General features: G+C 36.9%; 1 protein-coding gene across 14 annotated transcripts in view; it reads right to left on the bottom strand.

Moving 5' to 3' along the window:
• PLEKHA5 (pleckstrin homology domain containing A5) overlaps positions 1–19,837 on the bottom strand; it is a 242,104-nt gene that overhangs the window by 178,702 nt on the left and 43,565 nt on the right. Inside the window, exon 4 of one of the 14 annotated variants that reach the window (XM_038576960.1) lies at positions 10,539–11,195. The exons of the other annotated variants lie outside the window; for them this stretch is intronic. Coding sequence (XP_038432888.1) covers positions 11,123–11,195 — 73 coding nt within the window. The 3' untranslated portion in view covers positions 10,539–11,122. Of the gene's footprint in view, positions 1–10,538; positions 11,196–19,837 lie in introns of those variants that run through there. 14 annotated transcript variants of the gene reach the window in all.

Genomic DNA, 19,837 nt, shown 5'->3' with positions numbered 1-19,837 from the left:
TTAAGTTTCCATATATAAAAGCTTTGCAAGAAACTGAGGCTTTTCTTTTTGGGGAAAGATCAATCTATAAGAATAAACACAATCAAAACATTAAAAATGTCAAAACTATTTCTCTCACTGGCAATAACAACAGAAAGCAAGTAACAGCTTGGATGGGGAAAAACAAATCTGCTTCACAGTTCAAACTCCAGAAATGTAAAGAAAAAGTGCCCTCATCTGGCCAAACAAAAAACTTAACATCCTAGGCGCACATACTAACTTGCTCAAGTATAATTTTCAGGGTTTTAATTGGTATAGAAATAAATCTGAAGGTTCAAAAAAATAAGTAGCAAATCCAGCAGTATAAACTTTTTTGCTGTTTTCTACATATATAACTATTTGGTGTTAAAAAACAACTATCTAACCATAAAATATAAAGCAAATTATACAATACACAGTCTCTCCCCAACCAGATATATTAGAAACATAGTAGGAAGAAAATACATTGTTACCAATCCTCTAATCTGAAAGTCATTAATTATAAAAAAGGCATAAATATAAAATAACTTTATATCCTAATGACAAAGCTGATTTATGACCATCTTATGCTATTATCTGATAAAAAAAATCTTTGTAAAACTTTGAGAGTTCATAGTTTTCCTTCCTGAATACTAATATGCCATTTGAAGTTCAATGTTGGTAAATTACTTATGTTCTCAGCTGACATCTCTGCCAAACAGACCCAGTAGAGCCCTGAAGAGAAATACAATTTTCAGCAGTACTGACACTAATGTTACAACTGAAGTGCTATAGATGAGTAATCCTACCATTAACCGTAATGATGATGAGACAATACTAATATAGAAATCGCTCAAATGTTAGCTAGTTGCCAGGCCCTGTAGGAGGTAGGCAGAATGCCACCCCCACCCCCAAGTCCGTGGCCTAAGCCCCAGAACCTGTGATTAGGTTACCTTACTACCTCATGTGGCAAAATGGCCCTGCAGATGTGGTTAAAATTGAGGGAGAAAAGATGGAGACTTGTCTGCATTATCTGGGTGGCCCAATGCAATCACAAGGGCCCTTCAAAGTAGAAGGGGGAGGCAGGAGAGTCAGAGGGAGGTATGACTATGGAAGAAGGGTTGGCGATGCAACACTGCTGGCTTTGAAGATGGAGAACAGAGATGATGAATCAAGGACACGAGCAGCCTCTAGAAGCTGCAAAAGCAAGCAAATGGATTCTACCAACACCTTGACGTTAGCCCAGTGAGTCCTGGGTCAGGCACCTGACCTACAGAACTGCAAAGTAATGAATCTGTGTTGTTTTAAGCCACAGACTTTGTGGCAACTTAACAAAAGCAACAGAAAACTAATATACTGTGCTAAGCCCCATTACTCCTCATACTAGTGAGATAGGTACTATTATTAATCCTACTTTTTTTTTTTTAATTTATTTACTGGAAAGAGGGAGAGGGAATCTGAAGCAGACTCCATGCTGAGTGTGGAGCCCAATATGGTGCTCAATCCCAGCAACCCTGAGATCATGACCTGAGGTGAAACCAAGATTCAGACATCTGATCAACTGCATCACCCAGGCTCCCCATTAATCCTACTTTAGAAAAAAGAAGGTGATCCTTAAAAAAAGAGAGGGGTGCCTGCGTGGCTCAGTCAGTTAAGTGTCCCACTCTTGATCTTAGCTCAAGTTTTGATCTCAGGGTTGTGAGTTCAGGCCCTGCGTTGAGCTTCACATTGAGTGTGGAATCTACTTAAAGGGGGGAAAAAGGGGTTTGGGGAGAGATTAGGTTGACTTGCCTGAGGTTGCACAGCTAAATAAACTTTGACTAGGACATGTCCATCTGCTATCAATGTCATGTAAGGATGGTGCCCACCTTCTAGATCACTCACTGCCTTCAACCTGTAAACATGACACCACTGAGCTCTGGTGTTGAAAGTGTTCCACTAACTTCTCCTACCCTCACACCCAATGAGATCTTCCAGTTACTGCTATTTGAAACTATTCACGTTACATCTCTCCTTGTTCAACCAACCTTTGGATCATTAGATCTTCTATGTATTTTTACTTTCCACATCCGCTGGGCCATACTAAAGTAGAACAGATCACTTGTATAAAAATACTATTCAAACTCACTCCCTATTACCAGTTCCAGTCATGTAAGTTCTCCTTCTAAAGCTTTCGATAGCTCTTCAGTATACAATCAAGTAAAACCTGAGTTCTTTTAGGAATCTGACTTCAGGAATCTTTGAGGGATCTCAAAAGGATCTAATCTTTCCATCTTCCATTACTGCTTCGCACATACTATGAGATACAATCAAATGTAGTCCTCAGGCCCATATTCTGGCAATGTCTCACTTCGACATCCTTTGTTGTGCTATATTTACCTAGAATGTGTTCTTTCAAAAACCATACCTGGCCCTAAAAAAGAGCACACCAGCCACAAAGACCTACAGAATTTTGCTTATACCACTCAGCCCCATTTGGCTTCAGACGCTAAGGACCCAGTTAGGCTAAAGGAGATGGTATACCATTGTCATCTTTAGGTTGGACATCCTGGGTCCAAATCCAAGCTCTACCACTTTCTAGCTTTGTGATCTAGGACAATTATTTCACTTCACTGGTTTAGGTTTCCTTATCTGAAAAGTGGGGAAAATAATAGTACCTTTCTCATATGGTTTTTTCAAGAATTAAATGGATTACCACACGTAGCTGACATATGGATTCTTGATTTTTACTACAATTCCCCGTAAAGAAGTACCTTCTCCCTTCAATCTCAGTCTACTTTGCTGATACACAAATGATGTACTAACTCATGACCCCAAGATCAAGAGTCACCTGCCTTCCCAACTGAGCCAGCCAGGCACTCCACAAATGATATATCTAATCATTACCTTCCCTATTCCCAAAGAATTTGATCTTGTGATCCATCACACGCTGTCAAGCTATGCCTCTACTTTGACCACATGGATTCCAATTCCGAATCCCTCATATCATAATATGATTTAGTACCTGCATTCACCTTTTCCCTCCTGACCAATCCCTCACTCCCAGATCAGACACTTAATACATTTTCTTAATCACAGATTTACTAATCAGCTTAGATACCGTGACTTTAATAACTGCCACAATCATGATGAGCTCTGCAGATGAGTTAGTCCCTGCAGGACTGGCTTCTCCAGCAAACCCCTTTTCCTAATATTGCATCAATGGAAAAGGTCAACATACTGTTATTGTTGTTATTGGTATATGTCTTATTCACCTACACAATTATAGGTTTCTTGAGAGCAAGGATCATGGAATAATCGTCTTTGAATTTACCAGATCTAAACACATTTTTATTTTTGATTAAGCTGACAGATGAAATGAGTCACATGTGACTCACAGTTGAGTACCAATCAGCAAAAATAGCTTTTTGTTTATCATCCCTTCCCCAACTACTGGTAATAAAATACACACACACACAAATTTATCCTTGCTTATAATTATAAGCTTTAAAATGAATGACACCACTATAGTTTCCTCAGGTTTTCAGTGATCTATCCTGACATTACTTTAATTATCTTAGATTGATATATTAAACCAGTTTCACACAAAGCTTTTAAAAATTATTTTGAAATATCATAATAATAATCAATATAGTCACATTAATGTTTTCACTATCACCTTTCATTATACTAAGTTAGTGTACCTTAAGTTTTCAGAGTCTATACTTCAATACTAAGAAGTTATTGTGCTACATTCAACAAGGGACTTCAAATAGCTTCAAAAAACAACAGAGTACTGGGGTGCCTGGGTGGCTCAGTCTGTTGAGTGACAGACTCTTGATTTCAGCTTGGGTCATGATCTCCGGGGTCATGGTATCGAGCCCAGTGTATGGCTCCATAGGCAATGGGGAGTCTGCTTGGGATTTTCTCTTCTTGCTCTCCCTCTTGCCCCTCCCAAGCTTTCTCATGTGTACTCTCCCTCTAAAACAAATGGACAGATCTTAAGAAAAGGGGGGGGGGGGACAAAGTATTACAGTTCTGCTTCATTTACTCATATGCTTCTCTTTTAACCTTAGCTTAGTGCTAAACTTGACTTGCTTGAAGTCAAATTCAAGTCTAACTCATGCCAATATTGGTCTGCAGCTATCAAATATTCTATTACCTTCTTCTATTTTATTATGTTCAGTTCAGGCCATCTCAAGTAAACAACAAAATTTTCTTAGAGAGGGAAGTGTTCATTTTAATCCAACATTATCCACAAGATTAAAGAAGTAAAACTGGGGCAGCTGGGTGGCTCAGTTGGTCAAGCCTCCAACTTCTGGTTTCAATTCAGATCCTTATCTGCTTCAGATTATCTCTCCCTCTCCTGCCCCTCCTGCTCATGTGCATGCTCTCTCTCTCAAATAAATAAATCTTTAAAAAAGGAACTAATAAAACTCATTTGTTTCTTTTTACAATTACTCCACCATAACTACAAGATTTCTTTCAACTACCTTTCCATGTGAAACATACAAAACTTTAGGACAATAGCTCAGAACTCTGACTGTACACATTATAATCATCTGTGTAAATCTTTAAAACTAGATCCCCAGGCTCTATGATAGAGGGGTCTGATTTGGTTGGTCTTTGGTCAGTCCAAGTTTAAATGTTGTTGCTGATGACTTTATAGGAGCCACAGTGAATAAGAAGCACAGCCTGAGGAATCTTTCCTTTCTTTGAAAGAAAATATTGTATGTCAAAGATCTATATAAGACATATGTAGATATATATTTAAAATATGTGTCATCTCTAATCAGTCATCTAATTGAAATAACTTATGTAACAAACATACTTTAAATCATCATTGTACCACATATCTTTGAAAATATAATTGCAATAATCGCTGTCAAATTTTCCCCCCAAATGCTCCGTCTTCACATTGATGACTTTCTAAAATAAACTTCCAGGTATAAATTTTTTGTACATCAAAAGTAATAACACAACATATATTCTAAATACCTTTAATCCTCAGTATCTGGCCAAATCACTCCCTATCCGCTTGTTGCCAATTTAAAATTCACTTTCTGGATTAGTCTACAAAACAAATCCCCCTGTGTTTTATTATTTTTTTGCATGTGGAGCACCCCAGATTTAGTATACCTTAGCCCTGAGAATGACTCCCCCGCTCCACCTTGGGCTGATGGAGGAGTTTTCTGCAGGGCCTGCAAAAGAGTCTTGAGAATGAAAATGCCCTTGATGACTGTCAAATGAGCTAGTCTTTCAGAGTAAAATTTAAATCCCAATGGTGATTTAAAGTCTATATTCAGCTGTTAAGCCCTTTTGGACTCAAATAGCAGACACACATAATAAATCTCAAAGCTGACAGTTTGAGATTTGCTTACTACCTCTGGCACTTCTAAGCTAGAAAAAAATCATTGGCATAACTGCACTGTGATACAAAGCATAAAACCAGTATAACACCAACTACGGGGTTGGGGGGGAGCTCTGAAAGGTCTTTGCTTAAATAAATGCCACACTTTCATATATATTTGTCAAGATCCATTCTACATTTGATTTTTTTCATCTCTTTCACACACACACACACACACACACACACACACACACACACCACTATTCTGTTACAAGAGGCTGAATTTCATCTCCCCTGAAATTAGCTTGCCTGTTAACTACTTTAACAATCCCATCTCTCTCCCATAATGCCAGGGAAAAACCTATATCCTAAAATTCTATATTTAACACTTTATTTGTTTGCAGTTCCAATTGGTTTTCAGGTTTCCTTCCAGTCGTTAGCATTATGCATGAATTTACAAAATTGTGATCACAGTTGTGTATCCATAATCATTTCTTCTGTTTCAATATAAATATTGTTAAGCAGAGGCTTTTAACAATAATGCATAAGATATTTTTTAAAAAGGAAAAGCATTCAAGAATAGCTATATAAAAAAGTAAATTTCACATTTACAAAAAATTTTATCCAAAAAACTGGTTTCCCAGTGCCAAGGAATTAAATGTCTTCCTTTAAAATGTAATGTAATCATCAGAGTCATAAGGGTTTCTGAAGCAGGCAATATGTGTCTGTAATTAAAAATTTTTCCTTTCTATCCCAACCAAAATAAACTGAGTAAGATATGCAAGGCATACATAAACTTCTGGATTTCAACTAGATTAACATATACCACCAATCACTATAAATAATTTTACTTTTCCTTTAAAAAAAAAAAAGCAATTAACGGACATCACCACATTTTAAATCCTACCTCCACAAAGATGAAGAAACTGACACCCAGTAGGGCAGATGCTAGTGGTGCTGCAGTACAAGGCAGGAAAGCAGAGTCCTACCACTTTCTGCCCAGGACGGATCTACATCAACCTGAAAATCCCAGTAACTATCTCCCCCCAAAAAAGTGAACAGCCTCTAAAAGCTAACAATTATTATCATATTACCTTTGTACATTATCACAATGTATTTCATTACATGGATTTTGTAACTTCAATCATGAAAACTAAGAATAAAATTAACAACCTACTTGGAAAATGTGCTCAAGCATTCTACCGCATGTCCCACTTCATGTAAACCACACCGAGGCAATCTGTCTCTCCAGATCTTGATTTCCTTGTTTTTCCATAAATTGAGAATGCTGGCCTAGCTTTTAATCATCCCCATGTACACTATTGTCTTCAATTAAGGATGGGATCAGTTTGACGTTTTAGCTATTTCTGCTGCACTGACTTGGAATAATGACTTCTGAACAAAATACAATTTTCAAGTAAAAAAATCAAACCAATCTCTGATAAATATAAAATAAATATAAAAAAATCTTTTATAAATATCTGTTTGCTGGCAGTGTGTCTGCAATTCTCTTCATGTCACAGGCACACAAAGTAAATGATGGTTCTTGGGCAGGACATTAGTGACTGCCAGAGATGGGTGGGTGGGGGTGCTCAATGGCTCCTGAAACCTGATAGTGGCACACCAGCTGTGGACGCTGTGCCCAGTATGAGATGATGAGGACACTATCACAGACTCAACACACCCATCATGAATGACTTGTTCATCTTCAAAGCCAGAACCTGTATTTCTAGAGTTAACTCACAAAGCTATACAATCAGTCACACACACACTCATCACCAGCACTGGCTAAATCACCGAAAATTAACAACCGCAACAAAATACTCCTACTACCAAAAAGAGAAATCAAGCATTTTTGGGTGGGAAACTATTTATTATTAATTATTCTTAGAATCACAAATATGCCTATAAATTATAGACATGCATGAATGTGATAGCACAGGTCTGATTATTCTAAATCACAAACTGGAAATGAGATATGGAGGGAATCACTACTTGGGCATCCCAGAGTTCAAACAGACTCTAGGTTCAACTCCTGGTATGCTTTAAAATCATTACTGTGGATTATATAAATTGCTGCCAAAAGATGAGGCAGCAGTTCTTCCTGAGAAACAGTACAGAGCTATGAGCGTGGGCAGCCTGGGTGGCTCAGCGGTTTAGCGCAGCCTTTGGCCCTGGGCATGATCCTGGAGACCCAGGATCCAGGTCCACGTCGGGCTCCCTGCGTGGAGCCTGCTTCTCCCTCTGCCTGTGTCTCTGCCTCTCTCTGTCTCTTTGTCTCTCATGAATAAATAAATAAAATCTTTTTTTTTTTTTTTAAAGAGCTGTGAGCATACAGATGTGCTGGAGTGGGAGATGAAGGCCTTTGACGCTGGGATTTCAAAACAAAGCTCATCTTTGTAGACATGACAATTGTCTAACTCCTCTCACCCTCAGTTTCCTTTTCTATCAAATAGAGTCAACATCAGCTTTCTTAACGGGTTTCTCTGAGGATTAGAGATAATATAGGAAACCTGGTTTCTACCAAGTATATCTGGTACTCAAAAAGCATTATTGTAGCCACTGGTAGTATTTTGTGTGCATTACTGTATATATATACACACACACACACACACACATATATATATTTTTTAAGATTTATCTTAGAGGAAAGAGAGAAAGCATTAAACAGGAGGGGCAGAGAAAGAAAGAATCTCAAGCGGACTCTGCACCCAGAGCAGAGCCTAATGCGGAGCTTGGTCTCACAATCCTGAGATCATGACCTGAGCTGAAACCAAGTCGGAGGCTTAACATACTGAACTGCGTAGGCTCCTCTGTGTTCAATACTTTTAAAGACCACATAATACTCTATCTTGTTATCTCATGGTTTAGTCAACAAGAGTCAATTGCTGGACATTTGTATTATACTTATTTTCTACTATTATGAAAACATTTTATTTCCTTAGCATCTAGAACCAGAAATGGAACTACAGAGTCAAAGAATATGATTACCTCTATGACCTGGTAAACATATTTCTTAGATATCTATCTTCCTAAATGAAGACTGAGGTGTATGGTTCAAGTTGGGTAGAATATTTTGCTAGTTGAATTTCAATCACTTTAATTGAATCCTAGAAATAAACAAGATCTTTTTAAAAATATTTATTCATTTGAGAAAGAGACAGTGCACGTGCACATGTGTGCAAGCAGGGGGAAGGGCAGGCAGAAGGACAGAATCTTCAAGCAGACTCTCTGGTGAGCCGAGCCTAGAGCCTGATATGGGGCTTGATCCCAACCCACAAGATCATGACCTGAGCTGAAACCAAGAGTCAGATGCTCAACCGACAGAGTCACCCAGATGCCCCTCAACATGCTTTTTTTTTTAATAGAGAAATTTAATTATAAAGAAATCGAGAACATGTTTTTCAAAAATATTTCAAAATAAGGAATGACTTCCTCAATCACAGTTGCAAAGCAAAATCATCTTCATAATGTACATAACTTACTGTTTAAACAATTTTTTTTTAAAAAGATTTATTTATTTGAGACAGAGCACAAGTCAGGTGAAGGGACGGGGGGGAGGGGGGGGGGGGAGGAGAAGCAGACTCCTCACTGAGCTGGGAGCCTGAAGCCAGGCTCAATCCTAGCAGCCTGGGATCATGACCCTAAACCAAGGCAGAGGCTCAACTGATGCAGCCATGGAAGGCACCCTGATTTAAAATGTTTAAACAAAAGCAACATATGTGCACAGAATGTGTGTGTGTGTGTGTGCATATATATACATTCTTTTTCACAAAATACAGAAGGATTTAAAGTGAAAAGGAAAGTGCCCTCTGCTCTTGATAGATCTCATCAAAACTCAATAAAACCCAAAAGTTGTTAACATTTTCATTTGTATCCTACTAGAATCCTTAAATAGAAAAAGCAGAAATATATATATATATTTTTTTTAATTTTTTTTAAAATTTATTTATGATAGTCACACAGAGAGAGGCAGAGACACAGGCAGAGGGAGAAGCAGGCTCCATGCACCGGAAGCCCGACGTGGGATTCGATCCCGGGTCTCCAGGATCGAGCGCCCTGGGCCAAAGGCAGGCGCTAAACCACTGCGCCACCCAGGGATCCCAGAAATATATATATTTTTATTAGTATACAAAATGCTCTGATACTTGATTTTTTTTCCTCTTCATAAATCTTGGATTTTGGCACATTCAGATCTATTGCTACATGTATTCTATTCTTTTCTACTGTTCTAATTTATACACTAGTTCATTATTAAATGATACTTCAGCAATTACTATTTTTACTGTTTTTGTGTGCGTATAAAAACAAAATTCAGCAACTATCTTGTACATTATAAAATAGATGAAAACTCAATCTCATAGTAATATTATGATATTTGTAGGACAAAGTTGCAGTTATAGAATTGATTAATCAAAGTGTATGAGCACTTTATATTTCACTATTTTCACCAGTTTACATTCCTACTCGTAGTAAAGAGACTATTTCCCTCTGCCTTCACTAATGCGAGGTATTACCACTTAAAACTGCCAATCTGATAAGTGAATAAGATATCTCATTCTAACTGGCTTTTCTTTTTTTTTTTTTTTTTAAATTTTTATTTATTTACGATAGTCACACAGAGAGAAAGAGAGAGAGGCAGAGACACAGGCAGAGGGAGAAGCAGGCTCCATGCACTGGGAGCCCGATGTGGGATTCGATCCCGGGTCTCCAGGATCACGCCCTGGGCCAAAGGCAGGCGCCAAACCGCTGCGCCACCCAGGGATCCCTAACTGGCTTTTCTTTTAGAGTGTCTTTCTACATTTTCGTTAATGTGAGAGGATTTTCCTTGCTCCCATCTTTTATCCATTTTCTACTAGCTTGCTAGTACTTCCTTACTGGGAATCAAATGTTTTTTACTTAATTTATTTATTTAAAAATTTTTGAATTTCATTAATAGTTGATCCAGCTTAACTTACATAACTTTAAAAGCAGTTGGGAATTTTGACATTAGCCCCAATATATTCTGTGTCTATGATCCTGGCACATCTTTTCAATTATTCTCCCCCACACACACATTCTTTGCTTTTTTTTCTTAATTTTTTTTTTAAGATTTTTAAAATTTATTCATGAGAGACATGAGAGAGAGAGGCAGAGACACAGGCTGAGGGAGAAGCAGGCTCCATGCAGAGAGCCCGATGTGGGACTGGATCCCGGGACTCCAGGATCACGCCCTGAGCAAAGGCAGATGCTCAACCGCTGAGCCACCCAGGCGTCCCTTTCCTTAAATTTTTTAAAATTTGAGCTTCAGGTGTATGACATAATGATTCAACATTTCTGTACATTATGCTATCCTTACCACAAGTGTAACTACCATCTGTCAACATTTAACACTATTACAATATCATTAATTGTAGGGAATCAAATATTTTTAAATGCTACATATTCAACATCATGTAATAAAATTTCTCTCATTGCAAAAATAAATCTGAAAATTGGCTATAGTTTCCTTGTATTATTTGAATTAAGGATTCATTCACTCCCTCTTGTCCAACAGAGATGACTGCATCTGATTTGTTTTCATATGCATAAATAGATTTTGTTTCATAGATTTGTTTTCATATGCATAAATCTATTGTAAAGATCAATAGATGTGGAAAGGGCAAACAAGGATACAGCATCATGGATGGTCAAGAGGCCGGCATCCATCTAATTTTGGTCTCTGCCACAATAACTTGAATAATCCATAGGTGTCACTTCAAGCCTCAAAATATTAACTTCTCAACCAATAAAATGAAAAGTTGGGCAGAATGATTCCTAAGATTGCTTCCAGGTATAAATCCCGTGACTCTTAGGAGGTTTCAACATTTTTCTTAGGACCATGAAACACCTGCAGTAGAACATAGTAACTTAATTATTATAATATAAAAAGTAAATAATCAAAAAGAATATTTTTTTAAAAATAAAACTAAATGGTAATATAACAAGATTATCAACATAGTAATATCCAAGTTTCTTAAGACATTTGATTTTTCTTTTTTAAAGATTTCATTTATGAGAGAGAGAGAGAGAGAAAGAGGGGGGGGGCAGAGACACAGGCAGAGGGAGAAGCAGGCTCTATGCAGGGACCCTGATGTGGGACTCCCGGGACTCCGAGATCACGCCCTGAGCCGAAGGCAGACGCTCAACCGCTGAGCCACCCAGGCATCCCCAAAACATTTGATTTATCTAAGTCCTCAATATATTAGTAACTTGGGAATATATAATGCATGTACTGAAAGCATTAACCTATCACCTTCACTATGATTTTCTGGTAATCATTTATGAGTAGCTCAGCAGGAATAAAATATAAACCTACTTAAGAGCCCACTGCTATTAAAAGCTTCTTGTTGCTGGAATAATACCATGCCACTTATGGCATTTATGCTATTTTAATTTTTCAACTCTTGCTTTAAATGAGATATATTTATAAATCAAATGGGACTTGTATTTGAGTTTACACCGAAGAGTTCCCACCTATGAAATCAACTGAAAGAATTGTGATCAAGACTTCATGTTTACATTGATGAAATTATTAAAAACAAATCCCCTTTCTCCCATTTGAAGAATTATTTCAGGGCCATGATGCCTACGCTTATTCATTTTATACTTTTAAAAACCATGTTTAAGAAAAAATTGTCTCAGACACAAATTTTATGTAGGAGAAAAATCATTGCTATAGCAACAGTAGCTTTAGTTTATGAGACTGAAAAGTGAAAAATTCATATTTCCAACACTTGAAACTTAACTGTTTGATTTTTTTTTTTTAACTGTTTGATTTTTGATGGCTGAGGGGATACGGTGGTAGCTCCTGACCTTTTGTCATTACTATCATCACCTGGATCCCAATGAGACTCGGCCAAACCCCAGGCCTTAAAAGATAAAAACAAAACATATAATGCTTTCTTCAATGATAAGGTTAATTATTTATAAATCAAACATAACACTCTAGGCCATCCCCCACAGGCTGCTTTGCTCTTTTGCCTCATGTTCCAAGAAGCCAAAGGAGTTAGTGAGATAGTGACAGCCTTGAATGGTTGAGTGATGTGTATATCTCTTGCTCAAACAAAAACAAAAACAAAAACAAAAAAACAAAACACCAGCACCATGCCATTGCTTTGTTTGGAGAAAACAAAGCACTGTTCCCAGCTAGCACTGACATCCCTGCCCTTAACTGTGACTGGCTCCAAGAAGCAATATATCTTTTTTCTGAGCATCATTTCCTTACTATTCTGATGGGCAGAGGTTAAAAGTTAGCAACAAAAGGAAATTAAAACATTTTTTTCATAAACAGATGGAAAAATGTGAAGGTATGAGGAAATCAGGAGCAACTGTAAAATATTTTCCCCCATTTTAATGTCTACTGTAAAACATATACTCTTGGCACAAGGGGAATGATCATTACTACTAACTTAACCCAAAGCACATGATTCACCAAATATGGTAGAGTAATACAGTGTTCGTGTAATTCTGTAATTATATTTTCCTGGTTCTGCCCTTTACTAGCTGTGTGACTATGGACAATTTATCTAAGCCTCAGATCTGTTATCTGAAAATATAGATAATGAGAATGCTCACAGTTTTACAAAGATCAAATGGTGGATTAATATACGTAAAGCATGGAGAACTGTTAGTAGCACCTGGTAAACACTTAATGAAAGGAATACATATCTTCATTGCTCTGTTTTGAGTCATTCTAATAGGGATGCAGTGGACCTAATTATGATTTTAATTTGCATTTCCCTAAAGTCTATTGATGTTAAGCATCTTTTCATGTATTTATTTGTAATCTGCCTTTCTTGGTGAAGTGACTTTTCAAACCCTTTGCCTATTGGATGGTTTGTCTTCTTAATGTTAAGTTTCTACAGTTCTTTATGTTATTTGGATACAATTTATTTGTCAGACACATGATTTCCAAATATTTTCTCTCATTCAGTTGCTTGTGTTTTCTTTCCATTAATAGTTTTTCACAAAGGAAAAAGTTTTTAACTTTGACAAAGTTCAATTTATCAATTTTGTTTCTCTTTGTGTCTTATACTTTTGGTGTCATTTCTAAGACATCTCTAACTCAAGATCACAGAGAGCATCTTCTATGTTTTCTTCTAGAAGACTTATAGTTTGAAAATTTAGGTCTATGATCCATTTTTAGAGCTTTTGGAGTTTTCTTCTTAAGTAAGCTCTTTGCCCAATGTGGGGTCTGAACTCACAATCCCAAGATCAAGAGTTGCATGTTCTACTGACTGAGCCAGCCGGGTGTCCCTTTAGTAGATCCTTTTTTTTTTTTTTTTTGAGTTTTGTATAAAGTATAAAATGGGTCAAATTTCTCTTTTTTTGCATAGAAATGTCCAACTGTCCAGAAGTACTTGTTAAAAAGGCTAAGTTCCCTCCATTTCAGTATATTTTCACCTATGCATTAAAAACAAACAATTGACCATGTATGGGCCTATTTCCAGATTCTATTTGTTATCTATCCTTTCTCTAATGCCACACTGTCTTTGATTACTGTCGTTTTGTAATGATTCTTGAAATCTGGCAGTATGAGTCTTCCTACTTTGTTCTTTTTAAAAATAGCCTGGCTATATAAATATAAAATTCACATAAATTTTAGGAATAGCTAATCAAGCTTTCTTAAGCAGGGTAAATTTATACTACAAGTAGCTATGGAATTCAGAGTTAAACAGAGTGTCTCTTCATCCCTATATTAAAAGAAACACTAAAATCTTCCCAGAGGTAGATGAAGGAACTGATAATCTCCACATTTCCCAAATTTTTAATCAAAGTCTTATGACTTTAATTGCTCATTTAAATTCTTATTCCCAGGTGGCTCAGGGGTTGAGCTTCTGCCTTTGGCTCAGGGTGTGATCCTGGGATCCAGGTTCGAGTCCCATATCGGGCTCCTTGCGGGAGGCCTGCTTCTCCTTCTGCCTGTGTCTCTGTCTCTGTGTGTGTGTGTCATAAATAAATAAAAATCCCTTTAAAAAAAATTCTTATTCCCTAAGTCGATTTCTTCTTAACAATTTCAATCCTTTCAGGAATAATGTGACATCACAGTCCTCAGCTGTCAATGAAACTGTTTTTCTCTACCATGTTCCCCTTTAAGTCAAGCCAGGCTGTTTGGGGTTTCTCCCTGGGGTGGGTTAAAGGGAAAGGCTGGGAAAAATATCTCTGTTCTAGTTACTATTCTCATTTTACATGTCAAACTGCAAAAAAAATTTCACTTAAGATTTTATGAACTTCTTGCAACTGTCTTGTTAGACAAACACCAAAGACATCAGAAAACAGCAAAGAGTAACAGACTCTCACTATAAATGAGGGTTTTTACAGCTGTGGTTTTGCATAGTGTATGGGCTGTGGTACAGTCATCCACCCAAGTAATTCAACTACCTTCCCAGTCAGCTAGGGTGCTCACTTTAAACTCAAGTATGTAAGGAAAAACAACCAAGTTCCAAACAATTATGTAGACAGAAAGAACTGATGATAAATTACTTATAAAATCGTTACAGGGAGATTTCAATTGTATTTCATGCATAAAGTTACCCATCTGCTTTCACTGGATTTAAAGGCAATATCCCCCCTTTACAGTTTGTTTACGGCAGGAAAAGGTTCTCTACAACCATACAACTGAAAAATCAAAACCTAAAACACAAAAGAAAGCCATTAAATTACTCATCAAAATCTTTAAGGCCAAGTTTAAATTAACCCCTTATAAATACGAATCATGTCACCTATGACAGGTCAGACAGGTTAGCCATCTTCCCATATTCCACTTCAGAGGTTAAGAACAAACCTTAACAATGATTATTCATGTTTCTGACCTGATTTTCCCACAATTTAATTAAGCTAAAGCCAACGACAAAGAGAAAAATGTCACTAGAATATTCTGATTTGCTACCTCACAAGTCTTTTTCATACAATTAAAAAGTTTTTATTTCACTCATTCCTAGGCTTTCAACTCTTATTATTTAGAAATAAAATACTTGCAGAAACTTCAATACCCAAGTATGGGTATGGTACAGGGTTTGTTTTTTAATTTAAGGAGGAAAAAAGAAACATTCCAGATTAGCCAGTCACAAGGAAATTTTTTGGTCATATAGGGAAGATCACACACTTGAATTTTACCAATAAATTAAACGGGGCAAGAGAGGGAGTTTACAACACTGGGATCAGGGTTTCCACTTGATCTTATTTCGTAGTACTTTAATGCAGGGTCAATACATCAGCCACCTTCTAAAATGGTTGGTTCACTGAGGGCTAGAGGTTGCTGGAGAGTTCCACAACAGAACACACACAATTATAAATGCAGAGTAAATAATGACAAAGTATTACTTCTACATATTGCCTTTCTTTACATCCAGTGCTGAACATTCATTTCTGACCTCATACCACTGAATAAGGAATGAGAAGATTATAAAAGAAAGTTTACAAAAAGAACTGACTTTATTGGGGGATGTTGAAAATGGGAGATGTTATGCATGAGTAGGGGCAAAGGGTATATGGAAAACCTCTGTACCTTTCTCTTAATTTTGCTGTGAACCTAAAATTAAGAAAATAAAGTCTTAAAAAAAAAAAGAGAGAGAGTGCAGAAAGAGTTATACAACAAAAGAAAAAGAAGTACAAGTTATCAGTAATGGCCCAGAAAGATGCTCAGTCCAAGCTTTGTCTAAGAGACTGTGCCCTAATTAAATCTTGACCTGATTTTTACCCAGGCCCTTTCTCAGGAGCCACTGAGGGCTCTGTAGGAATCAGAAGACAAGAGGTAGGAAGACCTTAATTTTATCAACACATATAAGGTCACCAAAAACTCACTAATGAGTTCTTCAATTTATGTCTTTCCTGGATTTATACATTTTGTTTAACATTTTAATGTTTGTGAAATTGGATTCATCTTAGATTCAATGTGTGCATTTTATGTAGTAGTTTGCTTTTACCCTACAAAAGTCTGTAGTTAAACCACTGGCAGATATTTCAATCAAAGTATCTCAGAAGGCAATGTGAAACTCCAGTCTACCACTGGTAGTCAGAGGCGGCCAATTTAGCACTGTCAACTGGATGGGTAAAGGTCAGACAGAAGATGCTAGAGGCCCTCCCAGGACTGGACAGAGAAGGAAAGCTCCAATTCCCTTCAATGTAGTATCAGCGGAAACTAAGTAGTGAAACAACACTAACTTCATTCATCTGTGGTAGCTTTAGTTTACAATCACCCCCCTTTTCTTTTCTTTTTACACTAGATAATCTTTAAATAGACCTTTACTTAGGTCCAAAGATAAAACTGAAAACTAGTTTAAGTCAGCATCCTGGGTCTAAAGTAGCTGTACCACATCAGCAAAGTCACTACACCAAACCCATTATTGATAACTTAATTTTCTTTAAGGGTAAAAACAAGAGAAAGAGAATACATGCTTTCCAGGACAACTACCAGAATAAAATAAATAAAGCAATTTGTTTTATCTTTGACAAACTAATTCAAAATAATGATTGCACCTTATTATTCACATATCTACTATGTGCCAGTAACTCAAAGTATATTACATTAATCCTATATACTTTACAGAAAAAGAAACAGAAACTCAAAGAAGTTACACAGATAGAATCAGGTGTGGGATTCAAAGCCAAGTCGAGATGATTCCAAAGTCTAGCTCTTTCCGGCTCCCCAAGTTGTCTCCAGGATGCTTACTATTTTACAATCATTTACCTTTAACTGAGTTTCTGTTTAGAACACATTCTTACAAGAAATCTCAAAATTTGATCTGATCCACTACTAATATACTCTTTCCCTCATTTGAGAAGCTCCTTCTTACTGTTGTTGTTATATGTAATACAGCATGAAAATCAGAATGTGTGTATATACATGGGCTTGCAGGTATGTGTAAGGGGGAAAGGGAACACATGGGGAGATGAAGAATTTTAAGTAAATTTAATATTAAAATAACATAAAAGACAGTGATATCAAATTTTTATATCTCTCACCCAAAAGAAATTGTTTAACAGTTATTTCTTTGTAAATCAATGAAATGAACTGCCTTCAATTCAGAGTTTTGGGGTTTCCACAAATATACTTGCCACAGATGATTTGTTTCATCTATGGCATAAATAAGGTATAGCTCACTTTGGTTGTACAAACTCTGAAGTTTATTTTGTATGAGAATAGCCCATTTACACATATAAAGAGAATTTTTTTTTCTAACAACAGAATCCAAATACATGATTTCAGTGCAAAGTTAAGTCTCAAAAAACATTACATCAGCCAGAATACTGAAGCAAAATGATGGCCAGGAGATGCTTCCTTCTGTTTATCTACAACAGCTTATATGCTGAAACCAACCTGAAGGTTATCTCCATTGAAAACACACAACTTTAATGGACTATGACTATGGTTCAAAGTAATCAAGAACTTCAGTGGTTGGGTGGGGTGGAGACAATTAATAGAAACTTTCAACTAGAAAGAACTAGTAAGAAGCAGTGGTCTCCCCACTAGTTAACTGTGCCATACTTTTAGACCAGAAGAGTATACAGTGAAATGTGGAATTATTAATGACCACACATAGAACCCATACTACCACGGATGCCTTACAGAAAAATAATGACTAGGAAAATCTCCAGCTACCCAATGAAAGGGAAGGGCCATCTCAAGAGTTGTGTCATTTTCCCCAACAGTATTTAGCTTCCCTGTATAGGGAAGCTGATCTAGGGTTGGGGTTTTTCTGGGGGTTTGTAGCAAAATAGTAAAAGAACCATGAAGAAATCAAGATCTATGGAGTGGAGAAGATCAAAGGTACATGTAGTAGACATTAGTTGGGAAGGCTCACCATCTCACGATTCTCCTGACACTTAGAAGAGCTGCTCAAAACCTGTCTGTGCTTTTAAGCTGAAAGAGAAACTGCATTTTCTGAGATAAAAACAGTCCGACTAGCAAATTAATATGATTCAATCTTCTACAGATGGCTCTATCTTTCCATCCATCAAGCAAATCAGATTCTCTCTTGGGAATTTGACAATTGTATGACGATATGGTCACAGCTGTGTCACCCTGATGAAAGCACTCAAGGGAGGGCTCAGAAGCTCCCAATGCTCAAGGCCCTAGATTCTTGCTCTGTGCAAAATTTAGCTGTGTAGCAATTCCTTCAAGACTGCAAACTCCACAAGAGTCCTTTCAGTTTGAGTTAGCTTCTGTTTTTGCAACCAAAGGAACCTTAACAAACATGGTGAGCCTGGGAGGTTAGATGGGTGGTTCCACTAGGCCCTTGAGTTATCCGTCCAACACCTAACTTTTTTCTTTCTGTTGTTCACAAAGTCTGAGCATGATTGCTAACTAAGCAAAATACATCAAGTAAGGAAGAAAGGTTTCTTTTTTCAGAAGACTTAAAATTGTTGCACACATACAGACTTGTTCAAGGCCACATTATGTAAACCGAGAGAGAAAATTATGTTAATACAATGTCTATCAGGATTCAAGGACTTTGGTTATTTTCAATAACTTTAATAATCACACATGTTAAATAAATTAAACTGACATAACATTTTCGCTGAAAAAAAAAAAAAACAAAAACATAACCACCAGTACTCAAACTTATCATGATCTCAATTCTCACTAAAAAGAATCACTTTTAGGGTCAACCAGCGTTTAGCTGGGCAGGTATACTGACTTCCCCCTGAAGCAATATGAGAGAGCCCAAAAAGCACAGGAAATAAGAGTCAAATGCAGCCCCATGTAAATCAGATGGTAAACCTATAACTGGGGGCCAGCTAGGACAATGGAGAGGATTTTTCAAATGTAAAAGCATATCTATCACATTTTCTGAGCCAATAGAAGGGACTTACTTCACCTTTTCCATGATATGTGTTTAATGCTTAGTGATGCCACCTTTTGTCTGAAGCAATGTGGCTCTCACTGCTTCAAATGGCTCAGAGAACTGATACTTTCCACCTTACTCCAACCTAATCACTATTAAAGATATATTAAAACACGTGGTAAGACTTTTATATATATTCACACAATTCTATATATTGGACAACATCAAAACAACAAATAATGCTATTGGGACAATTAGCCAACAATTTGACAAATAGTAAGACAGGTTCTATGTAAAAACTATTACTCGAGTGCCTGGGTGGCTCAGCAGTTGAGCGTCTGCCTTTGGCTCAGGTCATGAACCCAGAGTCCTGGGATCGAGTCCCACATCAAGCTCCCTGTAGGGAGCCTACTTCTCCCTCTACCTATGTATCTGCCTCTTTCTCTGTGCATCTCTTATGAAAAAATAAAGCATTGCTTGGTAGATTAGAAATATAAATACCAAGAATAAAAATATAAACCTAAAGAAGGCAATATAGCTATTTTTATAATCTAAGAGTAACTCCAAGTAGGACACCAAATGCAGAAATCAAAAAAGAAACAGACTGATCGATTTTACAATAAAACAAAAATGTCTTTGGAAATAAACAAAAATGACTGTCAAAATACAAATGAAAATCTTACTTAAAAACAATAAAAATGAT

Source organism: Canis lupus, chromosome 27, assembly GCF_011100685.1.
Source record: "Canis lupus familiaris isolate Mischka breed German Shepherd chromosome 27, alternate assembly UU_Cfam_GSD_1.0, whole genome shotgun sequence".
In the NCBI taxonomy this organism is placed as follows: Eukaryota; Metazoa; Chordata; class Mammalia; order Carnivora; family Canidae; genus Canis; species Canis lupus.
Note: the sequence above shows the minus strand (reverse complement) of the source record. Positions and strands in the feature narration are given on the sequence as shown.